This window comes from Nansenia antarctica, assembly GCF_963989245.1.
Source record: "Nansenia antarctica genome assembly, chromosome: 7".
NCBI classification, from domain to species: Eukaryota; Metazoa; Chordata; class Actinopteri; order Argentiniformes; family Microstomatidae; genus Nansenia; species Nansenia antarctica.
Window position 1 is genome coordinate 56,320,035 of NC_137677.1, and position 22,021 is coordinate 56,342,055.

General features: G+C 43.4%; 1 protein-coding gene across 1 annotated transcript in view; it reads right to left on the reverse strand.

Moving 5' to 3' along the window:
* Positions 1–462: 462 nt before the first annotated feature.
* The window catches only part of LOC308162808 (structural maintenance of chromosomes protein 6-like), a gene marked incomplete at both ends in the record, with an annotated part of 28,319 nt that continues 6,760 nt past the window's right edge, over positions 463–22,021 (reverse strand). Inside the window, 19 exons of the mRNA XM_080536949.1 lie at positions 463–568; positions 1,510–1,604; positions 1,921–2,073; positions 2,242–2,347; positions 5,013–5,138; positions 5,304–5,449; positions 6,673–6,810; positions 7,524–7,694; positions 7,822–7,902; positions 8,548–8,683; positions 8,929–9,089; positions 9,637–9,751; positions 9,958–10,159; positions 11,506–11,684; positions 14,851–15,015; positions 17,402–17,490; positions 20,674–20,820; positions 21,079–21,177; positions 21,656–21,775. Coding sequence (XP_080393075.1) covers positions 463–568; positions 1,510–1,604; positions 1,921–2,073; positions 2,242–2,347; positions 5,013–5,138; positions 5,304–5,449; positions 6,673–6,810; positions 7,524–7,694; positions 7,822–7,902; positions 8,548–8,683; positions 8,929–9,089; positions 9,637–9,751; positions 9,958–10,159; positions 11,506–11,684; positions 14,851–15,015; positions 17,402–17,490; positions 20,674–20,820; positions 21,079–21,177; positions 21,656–21,775 — 2,535 coding nt within the window. The remainder of the gene's footprint in view (positions 569–1,509; positions 1,605–1,920; positions 2,074–2,241; positions 2,348–5,012; positions 5,139–5,303; positions 5,450–6,672; positions 6,811–7,523; positions 7,695–7,821; positions 7,903–8,547; positions 8,684–8,928; positions 9,090–9,636; positions 9,752–9,957; positions 10,160–11,505; positions 11,685–14,850; positions 15,016–17,401; positions 17,491–20,673; positions 20,821–21,078; positions 21,178–21,655; positions 21,776–22,021) is intronic.

The following is a 22,021-nucleotide window of genomic DNA, read 5'->3' on the forward strand; positions in this document are numbered from 1 at the left end:
ACTACAATACCAAGTAATCAAAAAAGGCAAGATTCAAAATGTGATCATTCAGCAGAATGTCGACCACATTCAAACAACCAGAGACTTGGAAGGTCGTCTGGTTATACAAACATTACATCCTATTAAAGATTCAGAAGATTCATAGGGTCATTTCACTCAAAACATTTTTTTTCCTAAAACTTCTACGATTAGTTTTCAGAGGGGAAAAGCAAAAACACCTAAACACAGCAGATTTCATTAGCTATATCCAAAGAAAAGCCCTATTCAGCTGATTTACAAGGCAATAGCTCTCAACATTTCTTCCTCATTTCTAGCCTTTGAGGTTGCCTATACAGCTACTGTATGGAAACTTTTAAGGCATATTTTATAAGACAGAAAGATCAATCTAGACCACTAAGATAAACCACTTTACAAGAAAAAAACACTAACATAAACAACTATATACATTAACATTAGTAACATTCAGTCTTCCTCTTCCTGGTTCCTCTGGCCAAATGGCAGTGTGGTTTGACCACGGTCAGGGTCTTTCAGGCGGATGATTTGGGTCATCTTGTTCATTGGGAGTGAACTAGGGGAAGACAAACCAGCCATTTAACCACATTTTGCTAAATGAGCCTAGCTACATTGTGCTCTCATGCTAAATTAGTCTAGTTACATAATGCTCTTATGCTAAATTAGCCTAGCTAAACAATGCCCTTATGCTAAATAAGCCTATCTACATTGTGCTCTCATGCTAAATTAGCCTAGCAAAATTGTGCTCTCATGCTAAATTAGCCTAGCTAAACAATACCCTTATGCTAAATTAGCCTAGCTACATTGTGCTCTCATGCTAAATTAGCCTAGCTAAACAATGCCCTCATGCTAAATTAGCCTAGCTACACCCCAGATATGGATCTTCTTGATGTTAAAATATATAATTGTTTACATTCTTTAACTTCTTTGAGGCAATTCAAAACCCAAAATTGTCAAGAGATGTGATGACAGAAGAAAAACAAACAAACAAATGTACCGTATTTTCCAGACTATAAGTCACACTTTTTTTCATAGTTTTACATTACCGTCTACAGCCGCGAGAGGGCGCTCTGGGCTTGTGACAACTATATGCTGCTCCTGTACCACTGAAGAAATTAACTGAAACATTAACGGGAGCTTGGTGAACTTGCTTACTGGTAACTTGCTTGTTGGACTCGCTGGCTTGTTATGTTAATTTAGCCTATTCAGCCTCCCAGGTATGTTCTTTATGCTATTGTGTAGCTGAATAACTGTTAATGTGTCACATTAACATACCGGACACCTATTCAGCCTGTTGTTCTGTGTGCTATTGTGTAGTTGAATAACTTGCTTTTCCAGATTAAATGTCTGTTCTTGGTCTTGGATTTTGTGAAATACATTTCTAAATAAATGCGACTTATAGTCCAGTGCGACTTATATGTGTTTTTTTCTTCATGGTGTATTTTTTACTGGTGCGACTTATACTCCGGAAAATACGGTAATGGGACGTGACAGTACCTGATGGTTTGCGGGGTGAGGAATATGAACTGGCCGGAGGAATGGCTGGCGACCTTCAGCATCATGTCCATGGATATCCTCCGGTTCACCATGTCCTAAAAAGTGACAAAGACACTTTAGATCAGTTACATTAGATCAGATTCAACTTTATTGTCATTGATTACAAGTACCAGATAACGAAATGCAGTTTAGCATCTAACCAGAAGTGCAAATAGTGATATAAGAACAGTGATAGGTACAGTATGGCAGTTTAGAGGTATACACAGTTATGAGCTATGTACAGTTAATTACAGTTACAGTCAGTTAGTCCCATTTCAAATGTAGTCACATACTTTTCTCACAAATACGCTAACACAAGATAAATGGGTCAAGACTTAAAAGCCAGTTAATTTCATGAATGTAAAATGTCACCATGTAGACGTCAAATTCATCAAGGCAGCGGAAGGGGGCTTCGGCGATTTCCCAAAGGGAGATGACGAAACAGACAGTGGAGAAGGAGCGTTCTCCTCCGGACAGGGACCGCATGTCACTAAAGGCCGCCTTGTCACCGTGTCCTGGCTCGACCTGAGAGAGAGAGAAAGGGAGGGAGGGAGCGGGAGAGTGAAGAGAAGGAGTTTATTTAGTGATCTATGTATAGAGAGGGAGAGAGATCTATCCATCTATCTATATACAGTATATAGTTCATAAACTGTAGGCTGGCAAATACATGAAGGAGCTGTGGCTTGTCCTTACCTCGATGGTCAGGGTTTCATTATTGTGGTCGAACTCCATTCTTCCTGTGTAGCCTCTCTGTGATAGCATGTCGTCAAAGGAGTAGTGACAGCGTAATGACATGAACCTGGAGAGAGGCGAGCGACAATTGAATTCAATATCAAATTCAAATTTGATACAGGACCTTATGCTTGCCTGCAGCACCACCCAGTGACCTCTACGAGACTGTTATGCGCTTTTTACACTTTTGTGACGACCTGAACCGCTTGGCTCTGCTCAGTTTAACTTAGCTTGGGTTCAGCAGTAGGGTTGGGTACCGAAAACCGGTAACGGTATGGTACCGCTTACTTTACATTCGGTACCTACCGAACCGAATTGCAACAGAGATTTTGGTTCCTCGTTTCGGTTCCTCTCTCTCGCCCCCTGGTGTCCGAAACGGACGTTACATGCAACAGTCAACCGCCCGTTAAAGTTCCACTCAGTGCGTGTAGTGGTGAGGAGCTGAGCAGTTGAGTGACAAAGAGTTGTGCCTCAGCAATAAAAAAGTAAAAAGCTGTTTAATGTTGTCGACCGTGTTATTATATAGCTACAGTGTTTCCTCTATGGGCCGCCACAAGTTTTCTCCGCCACTAATTGATTCAGTCCACTAAGTCAACGTTTTCTCCTCAGGCTGCGCAACGAGAAAGGCAGCGAGGTATTATGACCGGAGAACAGTAAAAAAGCAGATTGAAGCTAGATTTAGGCCCGCTTTCAGACCTACATTTCGTTCCGATTTAGGGAGTAGTAAGTTACAATATGTTACAATGTTGCACCTCCTCTTGGTTTGTGTTCGCACTGAAGTCGAGACTGAACCGCTCTCAACACGCGCAAGGCAACGCGCTTGCAAAACTGTTTTGTGATTGGTCCGAATTTAGCGGGAAATTTGGATTTCAGGAAATCCCTCTCCCTGTCCCTCTCTCCATCACTTTAGCAACGACACAGTGTTGGCAGGGGAAAAGAAGGTGAGTCGAATTTTTATTGACAACGGATTTACATGCTGGAAAAACAAGCAGCTAAAATTCAGGGAACATTTGGACAATAAGAGACACAAGGGAGCTGTGGTCACATGGTCTAATTACAGGGCAATATGCATGGGGCAAAAATAATCTATTGCCTCTAAAATCCTCACGAACAGAACGGCGGAGGTACGGGAAAACAAGGCTCATGTCGGTGTCATCAAAGGTAAAAGTTGGTTTTCTCAGCTGATAATATGTGTGGTGGCCTGGGAAAACCCGTCGGATGTCGCTGGCGTTCGTTCGTGGCAAAGAGCAAATATAGATGGAAATCGCGATTTTGGCGATTTTGATATTATGTGGTATTCTAGTACTTTGAACTCCATACTACATTATGGTGAATAAACATTTTAAGAAAACAAAAGAGAAAGTACTTATTTTGATGTTTTTGTGGCGGGTAGTTTGCTAGCGAAACAACATCACGTTGAACGTGTCTCATTCTCAGTTAAGCAACGCACGCACACATGAGCGAAAGGAGAGACGATACTTCCACCTGTGTTATTGCCAGTTTACTGATGCTCACAATAAGCATAAAGTAATAAAATCTTAACTAGAAGACACACAAATGGATCTGTCCCTCGCATACCGACGAGGCGAGCAGACTACCACCGCATCACAAGCAGACAAACGAGACCGGCCGATCTGCATAGGCTCCTCCCCCGACCCGGAGGAGAAAGGGGAGGATTTGACATGCTACATTAAAATGCTGATAACTTTTTAAAATAAAGGGCTATCTCAGCCATTCAACCAGTTATGAATAGCTGAGAACTTCTAATTTATGGAAATATTAAAAAATGAAAATGTCAAAATGCCACCATGTGAAGGGTTTTCCCAGGCCACCACACATATGCATTACCTTGCATACCTTGTTATGTACCAAATATACCAAATGCTCCATCTGACTGTCACACTGTGATTTTACTTTTAACAGTTAGTGAGTAACGTTAGCCGGTTTTGGGCGTGTACTCTCTTGTAGGCCTACTTCGTATTGATGAGCTGATGTCTTTTCAGTGTGTGTGTGTGTGTGTGTGTGTGTGTGTGTGTGTGTATGTATGTGACAGTTTATATTCTACGGATGTTGTTCAGTGCTGTATGCGTGTTCCCGGTTCTGTGTGTACAGTACTCTTGTGTACTTCATATTTGATGAGCTGATTATCTTTCACTGTGTGTGTGTGTGTGTGTGCATATCTGTCAGTCACATGTATATTATACGGTAACCTATGTTCAGTGCTGTATGCGCGTTCTGCTGCAGCTGTAGCCTCAGGATATCTTGGTATTTGATCACCTGCTATATAAAACATCGCCGCATTAATGGCTTAACCGCAATTTATTTTTTATTTTATTTTTGCCACCCTCTAGTTTTTGGTGAAATTACGTCTTGACGCGCGTGCGCGTTTCATGCGTGTGCACGCGGAATATCGCGTAAGTGACCACCCCGCCACTAATGTGAAAAATCCTGGAGGAAACACTGAGCTATATATACAGTACCGGTATATACATTTTTTAAATCAAAAGTACCAATTTAAGTAGCGTTTCGGTACCGGTACCGTTTATAAAGTATCGGTTTGGAACCAGTATCGGATAAAACCCAAACGATACCCAACCCTACTCAGCAGTGTGAAAAGGGCATAACAGACTTGATACCTGTGTCTGATAGAAACACGGTGTGACATTCCCCTATCCTATCCTGTTATCTAATAAGACAAGAAGAGAGAGATGCGGTCTGTGGGATCCACCTACTTCCTCATTGTGGTGTAGATGGTTTGCCTCTTGTTTATGATAGTGCCCAGCATCTGGGTGAAGCGTTTGAGGCTCTTTACCTCCCAGGCCAAGGTCTTGTAGCTCTGCTCGGCCTCATGGAATTGCCTGAGGAGGGAGGAGAGACGTCATCATTGTGTGGACAGTTTCTCCAAAGTGACTTACAAATTGGAGGTTACAGGGACAGTCTCCCTGGAGTAACTGAGGGCTAAGTGCCTTGCTCAAGGGCACACTAGTGGTGGTGTTTTCCCAGGTGGGTCAACAGTAGTTTACCTGGTGACCGTCTCGCGGTCTCTCTGCTGGTCCTGCTGGGTGCTGATCTTCACCTTCAGGCGGCTGATCTCGCTGTCCAGATTCCTGGCCGAGCGTCGCACCTCCAACCGCTCAGGGCAGATCTCAGAAGCTCTTTCTACGGCGGTCTGGAGCACACACATGCGCACACAATGTTTGGGGGGCAGAGATGAACAGAGACCTACAGTAGACATACAAATGGGGTGTATGCATGCACACAGCAAAACAGGAGAATAGTGAGAATGACAAGCACACACACACAGTTAGAAACCACTAAAGTGTTTGACGAACACACACAGGCTCCGCGCACACACACACACACACACACACACACACACACACACACACACACACACGCTCAGGAGGAGGCACACAGAAGCCATTAAAAAGGTTTATTTTGAAAGTCTCACCCTGCGTCTGACTCTGATATGATCCTGTTATAGAAGCAGCATAGCAGCAGGGTAGAAGCTAGGTAAAGGGGTACGCAAGCCAGTCTAGGGCTGCGTTCGTAAATTCGCTCTGAGAGCGCCGGAGGGCACTCTGGGCTCAACGTCATAAAGATAACTTTTAAGTAATTTGATTGGACGAGGAATTCCATGACTGCTGATCAGATTTCCAGAGCGAATTTACGAGCGCAGCCTAGGTATAAACCATTCGCAGACTAGTTTTTTTTTCATAACACGAAGGTTTTAAAGTACCCACTCGATATAATAAACAACAGTTTAACGATCAAATTTGTGGATTGGATTCACTATTCTCGTTTGCCATAGGCTACTGGTAAGGGAGACTTTTGTAAATACTTCTGTTTTGGGATGTGTTAGTGTTTGGGGCTGTGTGATCATCTAATTATGTGTAGTTATGTGTTTCTATCATGTCAATGTTCTATCAGCATGTTGTGATGTTATCAAAATTAAGAAGATGAATGGCTGAAATGGCGCAAAGCGGGGATAAACTAATACGACATCTAGAACGATTATATTTCAAAACAACGCTTCCCTTTAACTCCCCGAGGGCTCCGACTACTGCCAAGTCTATCGCTGGGTTTATTTGCAAAAACCTTCGCCTGTACAGTGTTGTGGAAAATGAAGGTTTCTGCCGAATGCTGCTAACACTGAAACCACGTTATGAAATACCAGTTAACACAGATATTGTGATGTATCGTTGATGAATTGTCTTACAATGTATTGATTATCGCAAAATCGATTATCGCAGAATCAATGTATCGCGATACTATCGATACGGGGGGCAATATATTGTACGGTTATCGATACGTGAGTTACCTTGCGATTCCCACCCCTAGTTATGACGGTATTATACAAGTGATGTTGACAGGTAAAATACTTGGTCCTACCAAGAGCTCCTGCTCCTTGGCCTTAATGCTGGTCCAGAGGGCCTGGATGCTGTTGATGTGGGCCTTGCGTTTCTCCTCGTAGTGCTTCCTATGGTGCTTGCTCTTCTCCACCTCCTGGTCTGTCCTAGCCAGCTCCCCCTGACAACGCAGAGGGATGGACAAGCCATTCAGATTAGGATTGAGAAGTCCTTCATATAGTCCAATGGCTGGGCAATTTGGTTGCAGCATAATATGAAGGAAGAGACATGAAGGATATCACTGAAATCCAATATTTTTGTGGATATATAGATATCACAATAGATAACGTGGCGAAACAATGTTTTCAGGGTTTAGGTGTTTTCATAGTAATCTAACTAGAATTAACACCTTCCGTCTACAACACATCACTATAAGCCTTATCTAGTAAAAGTCCTCCTGAGCCGTTTTTAAAAACCTGTTTGAAGCTGGATCTTCTCGATTACATCTGTTTTGTTGTTGTTGTTTTTATCTCTCGTTTAATGCTTTTAAAAACTTGCATCCTTCCTTTTTACAATTCCAGCAGAAAAAAACAAAAAAACATATATCAATATTATGACTGTTTAGTATCTGTGTGGTGCACATATTGTCGGGGCCAGTTTTTGGCAGATTTTAGAACCAGAGGCTGACATCATATAAACATCCTGTATCACTTCAACTAGTTGTAGAATTTACACACCTTAATCCATCACAATTAAAGGCAATCTAAGCTATAAACCATCTTTCACACTGAATGCAGCCTGAAATGTCCAGAGTTAGCAGATCTAGCACCTGTTCTACTGCCATTCTAGAGAACTAATTTTCCCAGAATGCTCAGAGGCGTTGGTTAAACTGACCTTGATGGGTTCGGCCTCCTCGGTCACAGCGGTGATGGTGTCGTTGTGCTGTCTGTACCTCTGCTCCGCCTCCTCGCTGGAGGCCTTCAGCTGGGCCATCTGGACGCAAGCGGCATCCTTCTCAGCACGCGACACAGAGATCTTCACAATGATCTCCTGCAGCTCTTCCTCCTATAGGGGAGTGTGTGTGTGTGTGTGTGTGTGTGTGTAATACAGAAGAGATGTGGAGAAAGTCCATGAGTTCCATCCAATCTGAGACACGTCATAAGAACAGACACTGATGTTCATTACGACCCACCAGTGGGTTGAGGTCCTCTGACTGCGGCTCCTCCACGTTCTGCAAGTCACTCATCTCCATCCCCAGTCTCCAGAACTTATCCTAGAGGAGAAGGAAAAGAGAGGAGGAGAAGGAGATGGGATCATGAGATGGTGTAAAATCTGTTAGTAGTACAGTGCTCCCTATCTGGAGGAGCAGAAGTGCTAATCAAGTGACTATGTATCCTTCAATGAGTTCAGGGACTCGTTAACTGCAGGAAAAGGAAGACAGATGTTAAATGGTTGTAGAATTCTTCCGCAGCAACAGGTTTCAGGTCTTGCGATAAGATGACATAAGGAGAACTGAGGTCGACATCGTTTGGAGAGGACGTGTTTTATTTGATGTTACAAAGAATTTATGTTAGATTTACATTTTTGGCATTTAGCAGATGGATTTATCCAAAGCGACTTACAAAAAATACATTTGTCCAAGAAAGTGAATCATCTATCCATCAGTCATCGCAAGAAAAAGTTATCTATGCCCGGACCAGGGGCCATTGGCAGCCATAACGCTAGAAGAAGGAAGAATTAAGTTGCTATAGTAACCAGTCCAGACCATATATACTGAAAAAGGTATGCACTCACTGTAATGTAAGTCTCTTTGGATAAAAGCATCAGCTAAATGGCAGATAGTGTTATATATTAGGTGGGTGTACCTGAGCTTTCTTCCTGTCATCATAGGCCCTCTTTAGGAGTCCCTGGTTCTTACCTTAGCTTTCTTCCTGTCATCACAGGCCCTCTTTAGGAGTCCCTGGTTCTGCCTGACGTCCTCATCCACCCGCTTCATCTGCTGCTGGAAGCGATCTAGGTGGGCATCCTGGTTCTCTATTTCCCCCTGCAGGTGCCTGGCATTTGGGAGGGACGGAGTAAGGTAAGGGGGGGGGATAGAAGAAGAAATGGGGTGGTTAAAAGGGGGAGTCAAGAGGATAGAGAGAGAGAGAGAAAACGTAAAGCAGAGATTAAAAATGGGGGCTCAGAGAGAACAAGTATGAGGGTTCTCTTCAAAACTAATAGATCTGCGAATATGGTATGAGTTACATGCAGTCATGAATGTACACACACACACACACACACACACACACACACACACCTGATTTCTTCCTCTAAGTCTCTGCTGAGGTAGGAGGCCCTCTTCTGCTCAGAGGAATAGAAGCGGTTGTTGTATATCTGATCTCCGTCCTTCGAGAAGGCTTGACTGCAGTTCCTAGGAGGCTGTCTGCTCTGCATCACATTGCGAGCCTCTGCGGTATTCTACACACACACACACACACGCACACACGCACACACACACACAATAAGGTTTTTCTTATCTTCCTAAAAGCCAACGTCAGTAACATCACAGAGGATATGGTTTTAAGATGTATTGATTTTAGAATGCAATTGTCACTTCGCTAAAGTAGTGGGACACATTTCACACCTGTGCGTTGGTGTGAGCTAACTTTAGCCTGCGGTTCCTGTAGCAAAATAAAGAGACCCTAGTCATAGTTGCAGTCACTACTGGCCCATGGGTGACTTGGAACAGATTTCCAACATTTAGTTTATTTTTTGTTTTGTTTTTTACATTTAGGGAATTTAGCAGACACCTTTGTCCAAAGCGACTGACAACAATAAAAAAAAAATACTTTAATCAAATAAAAACTAGTACTCAGTCGAGATAAAACAACAGTAACATATTAAAACATAGGATAAAACCTGACAAATGTACACTAATAACACATAATAGCTGGTTTGCACAGAATTATAATAGTAACCTAACCCGTTAACTGTGGCTGCCAAGCCTGTGGTGCCACGCTCTTACCTTGATCAGCAGGACGGTCTCTATGCTCCTCTGGTCGATGAGGCAGTTGGCCACTACTGGGTCCTCTATCTCCAGGGCCTGCAGTACTGAAGGATAGTCTGGGTGGTAGACTTCCCTGGACGGATGGATGCATGGAGAGATAACAGACACACACACACACACACACACACACACACACACACACACACACACACACACGGTTACATGAGTAATTAATATATATATATAAACTTTCTTTCTTTCTGTTAAGCCCATTGTATTGCATCGGTGTATTAAATGTGCGTTACACAAATAAAAGTTGCCACAAACAGGTAAAACAACCTCCCGCTGGTGTCGTGTTGGTTGGCGAAGAACTGGCTGGTGATGATGACAGGCCTCCTGTCTGCGGCGTAGTATCTGCTCATCAGGTGCTGCAGCACCCTCTCGTCCTCATGGTTGTCACAGGTGAAAGCCATCATCAGGGCCTTCAGACACGCCTCCACTGCCAGGGCCAGCTCTGGGTCCTTCAGACGGAAAAGGTAACCTGGAGGGAGGGGAGGGAGGGAAGGAAGGACAGGAGAGGAAGAGAGAACTTGTTCTTCATCCAAGATGCCATGTGGACCATGTGAATGAGACAGAGAGAGAGAACTATTTGTAGATCTAGCGTAAGACACAGAGGAACGGCAGGGTTCTTCCCAGGACATATGTGACAGCAGCTGGTGAAACCGGGAACAAGTCAGCAACCAATCAAAATGTTCTGACTTTTATTCAGAAAAAGTTAAATAAATGTCAACTTTGTTGAAAATCAATTACACACTCACTAGTCAACTAACACAGCTTGTTTTGTGAGCCTGCTAACAATGTAAAGTAGTGTTATAGTTAACTAGGTAGTAGTGGGGATTACTCACCGAATCCATTGCATTGCAATGTTTTGATTTGACTAGCCAGTGTGTCATTGATTTTCAACAACATTGACATTTATTTACATTTTTCAGAATAAAAAAGTCTGAACAATTTGATTGGTTGCCGACTTCTTCCCGGTTTCACCAGCTGCTGTCACATAATGTATGAACAAGGTGGCGCTGGATTTCTTTATCAGAACCCGACTTGCGTTTAATTCAAGTCAAAAACTACAGCTAAAAACACTGAATTCATTGAGGAACATCATAACGCTTTCACTTTTGTATTTTACAACGACATAGTGGTGCCACCAAGTTCACAGCGTGGTGCAGCGCTAGTCTTACATTCTTTGGGGAGAATGCCAAATGGTATTTGTGGTAAATATATTTGGAAACCTAGAGAAAAAAGACTGGTGATGTGAGATGGGGACAGAAAGAGCCAGAGTCAGAGACACACAGAGACAAGAACACAGAGACACACAGAGAGAAGAACACAGCCAAACACACACACAGTCAGCCAAACACACAGAGCCACACACACACACACACATACAGCCACACACACACACACTCTAAAGCCCAATTTATACTTCTGCATAAAATCTACGCCGTAGCCTGCGTAGGCTCATGCGCACCTCTCCAAAAATGTAATTACGCGGCACACCTACGCAGACCGTAAGAACTGTGATTGGTCCGCTTGGTAGCACATGATTCCGACTCTCTCTGAGGCCTAAATGTGGAAGCCTTAAGAAATGTCATTTACTCTTTCTGTAATTACTTATTAATTAAGATTTGAAAAATTATGATAACTGTCTTATATCTTAGTTTAATGTAATTTCAATGCATTATAGACATTTTCTTTACAACAAGCATAACAAAAAAAATCGCTATTATGCCGCTATTATGCCGAACTATAAATTGGGAGAGCCCTTGCATAGGCTACGGCGTAGCCGCGCGTAAATTCGATGCAGAAGTATAAATTGGGCTTTACCCAGCGGTCCCAGTGGCTTCTTCCTGAACTGGCCATTCCTGTGGGCATCATCTATGGCAGCCAGTAAGGCGGGCATTCTCTCCCCGAAGCGCCGCAGCCGGTCCAAGCGACTGTCCTCCATGGTGCGTAGGTTCCTGCGGTTGGCATCCACAGACTGCCTCAGGTTCTGCTCCTCCGTCCTAGGTTGAGACAGACAAACATTCAGCTGTCTCAGTTCCTAACCCTAACCCTGCATTTCTAGCGCCATGCTCTAACGGTACCAATTAAGCCACGCAGCACCATCTGACCATCTCTGATATGTTTGTAGGTAGGTGATTACACAAAGTTAAGTAAAACAATATGAAAATGCACTGCACATCAGGCAAACGCTAGTTGCGTTATTCAATCCCAGTTATGTCTCTTTGTGAAATTGGAGCCCCCAGCGATATATATTGCGGAGCCTGTTCCCTCAATACTCAGTATACTCTTCTTCCTCTTATGCCATTTAGCTGACGCTCTTGTCCAAAGCGACTTACATTGAAGTGAGTGCATACATTTTTAGGTATATATGTTCCCAGCGGGAATGAAATCCCCAACTAGGGATGTCCCGATCCCACTTTTTCACTACCGATACCGATACCTGGGCTTCAGGTATCTGCGATTCCGATATCAATCCGATATTTGTATTTATTTTTTTACTCCTGAATAATAACAAATACTTCCCCAGTATAGGAATGAATGGACTTTATTGTCATTGCTACAGTACAGGTACCAAACAACGAAATTTAGGAGGGGTGGCTCCCCTGGTGTTAGGAAAGAAAAAAAAAAAAAAACTTTTAGAAAAAAAATCACAAGAAGGGAAGGAGCTGGTTTACATAAATAAAGGCTATGTACACTATCCACTGTACTATACTGTACAGACAGACGACTAGGGTTGTCATATTGCACAATAGTATTATTCCACATTTATTCAAAGTGTCGCAGTTTGCAGGCTTGAAATGTACATGTTTGTGCCTCAGCACTACACCTGATTTTTTTTTTCAGTCCAGCAACACTCCACAACAACAGTTGGCTATTAAAGACTGCCAGCCTTTATTGAAGCAACAAAAACAGTACTCTGCAGTACTCAGTGACCAAGTTAAAACAATTTAGCAGCATTCAGCATTGTAAAAAAATAAATAATTACTGTCTGATTTCTAGTTTTAGTGCCTTCAGGTTTTTATTCTATTTATCTTCTCTTACAAATGGCATGCAATTATAGCACCCTTTTTTAAAGTGTAGCCTGGTGACACCCGCTGGTGAGACCCTAAATCAGTCGCAGAATCGAAGGGGTCAAAAAGTGAAACTTATTGTGTCAACAACATCTGGTTTTCGTTTTTTTTTCATAACAGGCAACTTGAAGTTTTAAAGTAGCCACTCAATATAATATACGATCACGTTTAACGATCACTACATTTGTGAATTGGATTCACTGTTCTCGTTTGCCGTAGGCTACCGGTAAGTGATAATGACTTGTAAACATACTTTCGTTTTAGGACGTGTTCAATTCAATTCAATTCAATTCAACTTTATTCGCCATGTGCAGTGCACTAGGAACATGACTTGGTATTCTCCATGCTGAACAAGCTACAGTACATACAAACAGCAAGACGACAATACAACAATACTCAAGACAATATATACAGTACCAATATGAGTGAACAAATATACTGTACAACTTAGTGCAAGAACATGTAAAGTGCAAGGTGCAATGATCAGGAGTTATTGAGGAGGGCTATGGCTTTGGGGAAGAAACTGTTCAAGTGGCGTGATGTTTTTGACCTGATGGCCCTGTACCGCTGTCCAGAAGGGAGTAATTCAAACAAGCTGTGAGCTGGATGTGAGGGGTCAGCCTGATCTGGAGCTATGGAGGTCTGTGATGGGAGGCAGGGGGCAGCTGATGATCCGCTCAGCTGTCCGTACGACTCTTTGTAGCTTGGCCTTGGATCGGGCAGACACAGAGTCATACCAGACAGTGATGGAAGATGTTAGGATGCTCTCTATGACGGCCCTGTAGAACTGGACCAGGATGTGACGACTGATGTGAAGTCTCTTCAGCTGACGGAGGGAGAACAAACGCTGCTGGCCTTTTTTAACTAAATGGGTGATGTTGTTATCACATTTTAGTTTGTTGGAGATGGTAGTGCCCAGAAACTTGAATTCATCCATTATTGTGACAGGGGAGTTATTGATGACCAGTGGAGAGTGAGTTTTTTTCCAGAAGTCCATAATCACCTCCACTGTCTTGGTGTTGTTGAGTTCCAGGTTATTGGCTGCAGACGAGGACACCAGGCGGCCTACCTCCTTCCGGTAGGCAGTCTCGTCATTATTAGTGATGAGGCCAACCATGGTGGTGGTATCATCTGCATATTTGATGGTCTTGACAGATGTGTCACCAGAGGTACAGTCGTTGGTGTACAGGGAGTAGAGCAAGGGGGAGAGCACACAGTCCTGAGGAGCACCGGTGTTAACTGTGCGGTGCTGAGACAGGTGAGGGCCCATCCTGACATACTGTCTTCTGTTGGTGAGGAAGTCAGATGGAGGGGTGGCTATTCAGCTGGGCCAGTTTATTGTGGAGGAGGTCAGGAATGTTGGTATTGAAGGCTGAACTATAATCCACAAACAGGACTCTGGCGTAGGTGTTTCGATTGTCCAGGTGTTGCCGAATATAGTGGAGCGCAAAAGCAAGGACAGTGTGTTCATCTAATAGACCTATCGCTAAGCCACGCCCCAAAATAGAAATTGTCCAATCATATCACAGCAAAAGTCAAAACAGGCAGAAAACTCGGACAAACAACTTGCAAATATCTGATGGTGAAAAGCTTCTAGACTAAATATTCTTGTCATCTTTAAAAAACATGTCTATTACTTGCTGTGGTAAAACAGAAATGTGCCAACTCCCACCATTGTAAGTCAGTGAATGTCATTCAGTCGCGGTCGGTCAGTCAGTCACTGTCAGTGAGGCGTTGTTTGTTTGTCTGAGTTTTCAAAGGGGGTGTGGCTTAGCGATAGGTCCATTATTGTAGTTATGTGTTTTTAGCGGGTCGATGTTCTCTCAGCATGTTGTGATGTTATAAAAACGCAGTTAGACTTTCGTAGCTATGTATCACTGTTAGCCGCTAGCTGTTAGCAGCGTTTGTTGTTGTGGTTTGATCAGTCACTCTTCTCCTGTCACATTCTCATTCTTGAGGTGCACCAACATTCAAATACTCATGTCGTCTTTAATGCCGTGGATCGGATCGGGACATCCCTACCCCCAACCTAAGCTTTGTTAACACCATGCTCTACCAACTGAGCCACAGAGGACCACGTTGTGAGTATACTCACAACATGCGGGTTTGCTCCTCCTTGGCGCGGTCCACAGCCAGCTTAAACTGGTCTATCTGCTGTCCCAAGGTGGAGTCCTGGACGCTGAGAGCGTCCAGCTCCGTCTGTAGCCGCTCCATCCGCTCAGCACGCACCTGGGTCTCTGCACCCGAAGCCTGGCTGATACTGGGGGTGGGTGACAGGGAGACAGAAAAGAGAAATTGGAAAGATAAATTCCAAGTGGTCAGTCACAGAGTCATTCCCCTCCCCTCCCATGCCATGCCATTAAATGAAAGAAACTTTGAAAGCAAGAAGAATGATTATAAGAAAATATGTGTGAAAGGTAGGGATGCACCGATACCGATACCAGTACTCATATTCGTAAAACTCGTATTCGTAAAACTGTGATACGATACATCCCCCTGATACCACTTTACGGTGTTATGCCAAATTACTCTCCCGCAGATTCCTGGTACAGCAGGGTAAACATTCACCAAACATAATATACTGTATATGAATTAAGATTACCGTATTTTCCGCACTATAAGGCGCACTTAAAAGCCTTTAATTTTCAAAAAAAACGACAGTGCGCCTTATAACCCGGAGCGCCTTATATATGGATCAATTTGTTAATTGGTTGATCCATACTGGTTGTACACGGCGCTCAAGGCGCTCTGTCAAAATGTTTCAGTACGACTGGTAAACTACAAAGCCGCACCGCTTGCAGCATTACGGTAATCAGTAAACACCGGTGTTGTGCTTACTCACAGTCCCACACCACTTGTGTGTATAAGGACCCCAAGTAAAGAAGACTAAACAGAGTTTCCGAGGGAACAAAGCGAGATGGCCACAGTTAGACACAGTTAGAGGACAAACTCCGACAGTGGGTTGTTGAACAGAGAGCCGCAAGTAGAAGCGTCTCTACAGTCACTATTCGAATGAAGGCAACAGCGCGAGCACGGGACATGAACATCGATGAATTTCGTCCTTCTTGGTGCTTTCAACTTGAAGTTTTAAAGTACCCACTCGATATAATAAACAACAGTTTAACGATCACCAAACACTTATAATTTGTGTATTGGATTCATTATTCTCGTTTGCCGGAGGCTACCGGTAAGGGAGGGTTGACTTAACATACTTTCGTTTTAGCTCGTGTTCAAAAGCAAGAACTGTGTGTTCATCTTGTTATGTGTAGTTATGTGTTTTTAGTATGTCGATGTTCTCCCAGTATGTTGTCATGTTATTAAAATATAGTTGAGACCTTCGTAGCGATGTGTTTTGTTAGCAGCGTTCGTAGCTGTGGTGCGTTCAGAGTCACAAAACTGAAAAATTACGTTGCACATTTCACCAGGAGCTGTCACATATTGGTTGTTGGTTATAATTGTATAGCCTATTGGTTGTTTTCTGGTGTTGTTTTATTGTTTTGCTCTGTTTGTAGTCTACTTGATGTATTTTTATCAGCTGTTAAATCACCACAGCGGTTAATCCACTAATAGAGATAATACCAGATTGAAAATGCTTGTAGCTAACTACTCTATATCTCGTGGTCGCAGCTATTGCGAATTGCTATTCACGCGAGTCAGCTGTGAATCACCGCAGGTCCTTGACGCTTGTTGCAAAAATGGATGACGAACGGCTGATACTTGAGGTGGAAAAATATATATTTTTGACAGTGGAGCAGGTAGAACGTTGACGGTGACAACGCTCAGGTGGAGCATGGAAGTTGACACAACACCGATGGAGAGGTGACGCAACGTAGTAGGTGGAGCTTGGGCGTAACGCAACCCCAGTCAAACGTTTGACTTCAGTATTTTCTATTCTATGCGCTTTATAATCCGGTGCGCCTTATAATCCGGTGCGCCCTGTATATGAAAACAGTTCTAAAATAGGCCATTCATTGAAGGTGCGCCTTATAATCCGGTGCGCCTTATAGTGCGGAAAATACGGTAATTTGGAAACCATAATACGAAAAATATGCTAACATTATTTATTTTTTTTTAAGATTTTTTTTTTTTTTTATGTCGGTACGAATACGTGTACCGTTACACCCCTACTGGAAATTAAGATATCTTTCACTAGAGTGTCTGAAATAAATATACACTATTTTGTATGAAGAAAAATAGGAAAACACTTTCTAAACACATTTTCTTACTACAAGCTACTCTGTTACTAGCATAGAAACGGCCACAAAGTTTGAGCATTAACAATGGTATTACGGCACAATAATGGTATTACTGAAGCTGTTTCACATTGTGAAAAAGTACATCAACAGCCTGTTTACTTTATTTTATGAAGTGATTTGAAGGCAATAGACAATAGATTAATTCTGACAATGTCAGACTAGCTTGTCTATTACCAGCTAAAATATTATAGTTATAATTATATATTAATATATGTTTTCAATGTCATTGTTAGAACTGTAGTGGTATTATTAAGTACTCGGTAACAGTATTTGGTATTGGCAAGTACCCAAAAGTAAGACTTATACTTGTAATCAGTCTGAAAGAAAGTGGTATCAGTTAAAGGAAGAATGTGTGAAAGGTAAAGGAGAACGGGGGGGTGGAAGTGCTACCTCAATTTGAGCTCATCAATTTTCCTGGAGAGCTGATCCATGTCCTTCTCCAGGTCTCTTAGGTTGGTCTTGGATCTGTGCACACTGGTCTGGGAAAGAGTCACAACAACTAAGACGATCAAGCGAACAAGAGAGGGCCAACTCCTGTGTGTTGATAGAAACCCCCAAAGGTCTTGTTTAATCTATTGTAGTTCTTAAGGTTGTAGTTCAAGGGATTTGTAGTATAGTCATAAGCTACGGATGGATCCTAATGGCTAGTTGAATGAATGAATGAATGAATGAATGAATGAATGGACTTTATTGTCATTGCTACAGTACAGGTACCAAACAACGAAATTTAGGAGGGGTGGCTCCCCTGGTGTTAGGAAAGGGGAAAAAAAACACTTTTAGAAAAAAAAATCACAAGAAGAATAACGAGGAATAAATAAAAGCTATGTACACAATCCACTGTACTATACTGTACAGATAGTCAACTAGGGTTGTCATATTGCACAATAGTATTTTTTCACGTTATTTAAAGTGTCAGTTTGCAGGCTTGAAATGCACATGTTTGTGCCTCAGCACTACACCTGATTTTTTCAGTCCAGCAGCTGCCATACACTCCGTCCAGACTGTCCAGGGCCCAGAACTTAGGTCTTTGCTGTGTTCAGGGCCTGGACGGCCCTGTGGTAGAAGCAGTTCTTCAGTCTGTTTGTCTTAGCGGCCAGGGTCCTGAACCTCCTTTTCGAGGGCAGCCTGGTAAAGTGTACGTGCCCAGGGTGGGTCGGGTCCCTGGAGATCTTTGAGGCCTTCCTGAGACAGCGTGTGTTGTACAGCTCTTCCAGAGAGGGGAGGGGGGCGCCGGTGATCTTCTGTGCTGTTCTCACTACTCTCTGTAGCGCATTTCTCTCCGCTGTTGTGCAGCTGGAGAACCAGTTGCAGATGCCGTAGGTGAGGATGCTCTCCACTGCGCCGCGGTAGAAGGCCACCAGTATCTCCTGCTTGTTGTGTTCCTTCCTGAGGCATCTCAGGGTGTATAGCCGCTGTTGTGCCCTCTTGATGGTGCCTTTTGTGTTGTCCTTCCAGGTCAGGTCATCCCGCATGTGATGTCCCAGGAATCGGAGGGTTGAGACTCTCTCCACGCTCTCTCCGTCGATGAGCAGGGGCTGGATCTCGGACTTTTTCCTCCTGAAGTCTATGATGAATTCCTGGGTCTTTGACTTGTTCAGCAGCAGGTTGTTAACCTTGCACAGCTTGCTCAGTTGCTCTACCTCATCCCTGTACGCCGCCTCGTCCCCCCCCGAGATACATCCCACCACGGTGGTGTCGTCTGCAAACTTTACGATGTAGTTGCTGGGGTGGACGGGGGTGAAGTCGTAGGTGTAGAGGTTGTAGAGGATGGGGCTTAGCACGCAGCCCTGGGGGGACCCAGTGCTGAGGCTGAGGGCTGTGGAGGTGTGGGGGCCCACCCGCACCCTCTGGGGGCGGTCGGTCAGGAAGTCCTTGATCCACGCACATATAGAGTGTGATAGACCCAGGTCTAGTAGTTTGGTCACTAGCCTGTCTGGAAGGATGGTGTTGAAGGCGGAGCTGAAGTCCACGAAGAGCAGTCTCGCGTAGCTGTTTCCCCTCTCCAGGTGGGATAGAGTGGCGTGGAGAGTCGTCGTGATGGCGTCCTCTGTGGACCTGTGGGCTCTGTAGGCGAACTGGTATGGATCCAGGTTGGGCGGGAGGCGTGTGAGTATGTGGGCCCGGACTAGTTTCTCGAAGCACTTCATGATGATTGGTGTGAGTGCCACCGGGCGGTAGTCGTTTAGGCAGCTCACCGTAGTTACAGCTTGGGTTATGGTTACGCATATTACAGTGCTCTCATCTCAACGATCATAGCCCTAGGGGGTATTCCACGTACGTTGATAACTACATCAGCGATTCGTTGAAAAAGCCTGGTTCAAGCTAATCTCGATTGTGATTTAAGACTCAACTCGTTCCAATAATCCAGTTCCGGCTTGTCTCGTCAATGGTAACTCAGTTCTGGTTTATAAAAATGCTGGCTTTAGTAGTAATAAGCAGCCCAGAACAGACGATTGACGAAAAGAAGATACTATGACTGGAAAATGACAGCGCAGCACTCTACTTATGGAGCTTTATGAAGACGAAGATTAAGAAGTAAAAAAGGGCAATATTGCCACAATTAACGAGGCGAGGGAAATGGCTTGGCAAAACATTTTCTGATAGATTAAATACGTACGTACTACTAGCCCCTACTAATTGTTTTATTTACATTTTTTCATAAATGAACATTCACTACTGTGGTTATATTAGCAGCATGCTATGCAGGATCAGATCATCGGGATGGCATTGAGTGACATTGAGTGGTATTAACTGCTGCCGTCAGATCATAGTGTTCTTTTAAGATGGGAGTTATAATCCCCCTGACATAACTACAATGGTGTTTGAAGCCTTTCTGACTAGTAATGATATTCTTCTAGCATTGTAGCTGGCCCCTGAATTTGGCATAGATAATTATTTCTTATGATTACTGATGGATAGATGATTCACTTACTTAGACAGATGTATTTATTGTAAATCGATTTGCATGAAGGATTCTGTTAAATGCACCCCCAAATGTTAAATGCCCCCACACATTAAATTAAAGTCAACCACTCTCTCCTGAGGCAAGGATCGAACCAGCAACCTTCTGAATGCTAGCTGCCTTAACCCCTGTGCCAGACACCCCGCTCTGCTATTTTTGATGCAAGCTGATACAGATACCTATCTATTTATACCTTTTTTTCTCTATCTATCTATCAAACTATCAATCTATCTAAAAAGGTCGGACATAATGTTTCCAAAGAGTCTCTTGACGGAACTGTCTTTCGGGATTTTGTTTCCGCCTGTAAGACATTTTTAACACACATCAGGTTAGTTCTGAGGCATAAATTGCCATGGTAACTCAATAGCAATTTCTTTCAGCCACATTCAGGGAACGGAACTCTGAGTGAAATTATCGCGAATTATCAAAACAAGCCTGGATTTTCCTTTATCAGCGTTCATGGAATACCCCCCTGGTCATCTCAGCTATCATAGCCCTTGTGGTCGTTCTGTGCTCTGGTCTTGTTACGGCAGTTGTTGTTGCTGTGTTGTTGTTGTTGTTGTGGTTGTTGTTGCTCTGTGCTGTTGTTGTTGTGGTTGCTCTATGTGGTTGTTGTTGTTGTTGCTCTGTGTTGTTGTTGTTTTGGTTGTTGTTGTTGTTGTGGTTGCTCTATGTTGTTGTTGTTGTTTTTATAGCTCACCCCAGCGATGTTGGAGAGCTTGCTGCTCTTCTGGGCCTCGTTCCTCATCTCAGTCAGCTGGGGCCGCATCTCCTGCAGCCTCACAGTGATGGACTCCAGCTGGTCGTCGATCTCTTTGTACTTCCTCTCCGCCTCCACCACCTTGGCCTGGACAGGAATTGAGGTGAACAAGAGCACCAGCGATTACAATCAGTGGAGGGAAAAATGGCAATGAGAAAACATAAACCAACAGGGCAACCCATCACTTTTGGTCTAAATAATGGAAAATACTACCAATAACTGTAGGTTTTGAATATTGAACTGGAAGGTTAATCAAAATGCCAGACCAAGTTGAAATGTAGGACCACAGGTTTGGAGCCATAACTCGTCTTAGGGTTTTGGCCTGTAATAAGAGGTCGACCTTACCTTCCATTCGTCCACTTTTTGATCGTATTTGGCAGTGGACTTCTTCTCTGATTCAAGCCTGTCCTTCAGGGGCGTCACCTCCTTCTCAATCTCTGTCACCTGGCACAGAGGGACACAAGTGGTGTCAGTAAGAAATCACTGAACACTAGGACAGCCGTGCCTTTTTTACCTACTATAAGAACCGCCTCTGGGGTCAAATGACCATAGTCTTTACAACGGGAAGCTGCTATTTACATACAACGACCCCTAGTTGGCCGGCTTGTAAATTAGCCTGCCTCCTACACAAACATTGTTTTATCGAGTGCAAAGATATAACATTTATTTTACTCACCCACCCATGGCTGTTCTATTGTTAAGTAGGAACTGGACACTCATATTTTGCATAGTGTACTACTAGATTTCTCTCTCTCTCTGGCAAATCGTCTCGGTACCAGAAAATAAAATGTTATTCTTAGTATTGTTAGTATCATAGGGATGTAGTTGCTTATTAGCCAGTCTAACACCATCTGAAATTGTGGGACTAGAGTTTAAGTTGTTCAGTTATCTCTATATTTCTATTGAAGGTCTATGATCTCACCAGAGCCCAGGCCATTTGGTTCTTCAGCTCGTTCAGTTTAGTGTGCAAGTCTTCCAGCGGCGCCAGGCTTTTGTGCCTATCCTGTTTTTCCAAATACGTCTTTCTGAGGTCGTCCAAGTTCTGAAGCACAGGAGCACACAGACAACACGGAATGTCAACACAGTTAATAGCTCTCAGGCACAAATGTGTTTTTGTTAAGAAACATTGATTTGATCAGGACCAATTGGTGGCTTAGATTCAAAGCTGATTTTTGATGAATAGATGTACGAGAGAGAAAGGATTGGTGACTGTGTGAGATGCGGAAAGACATAAGCGTACACACACACACACACACACACACACACAGTCGATCATAAATCAAGTCAA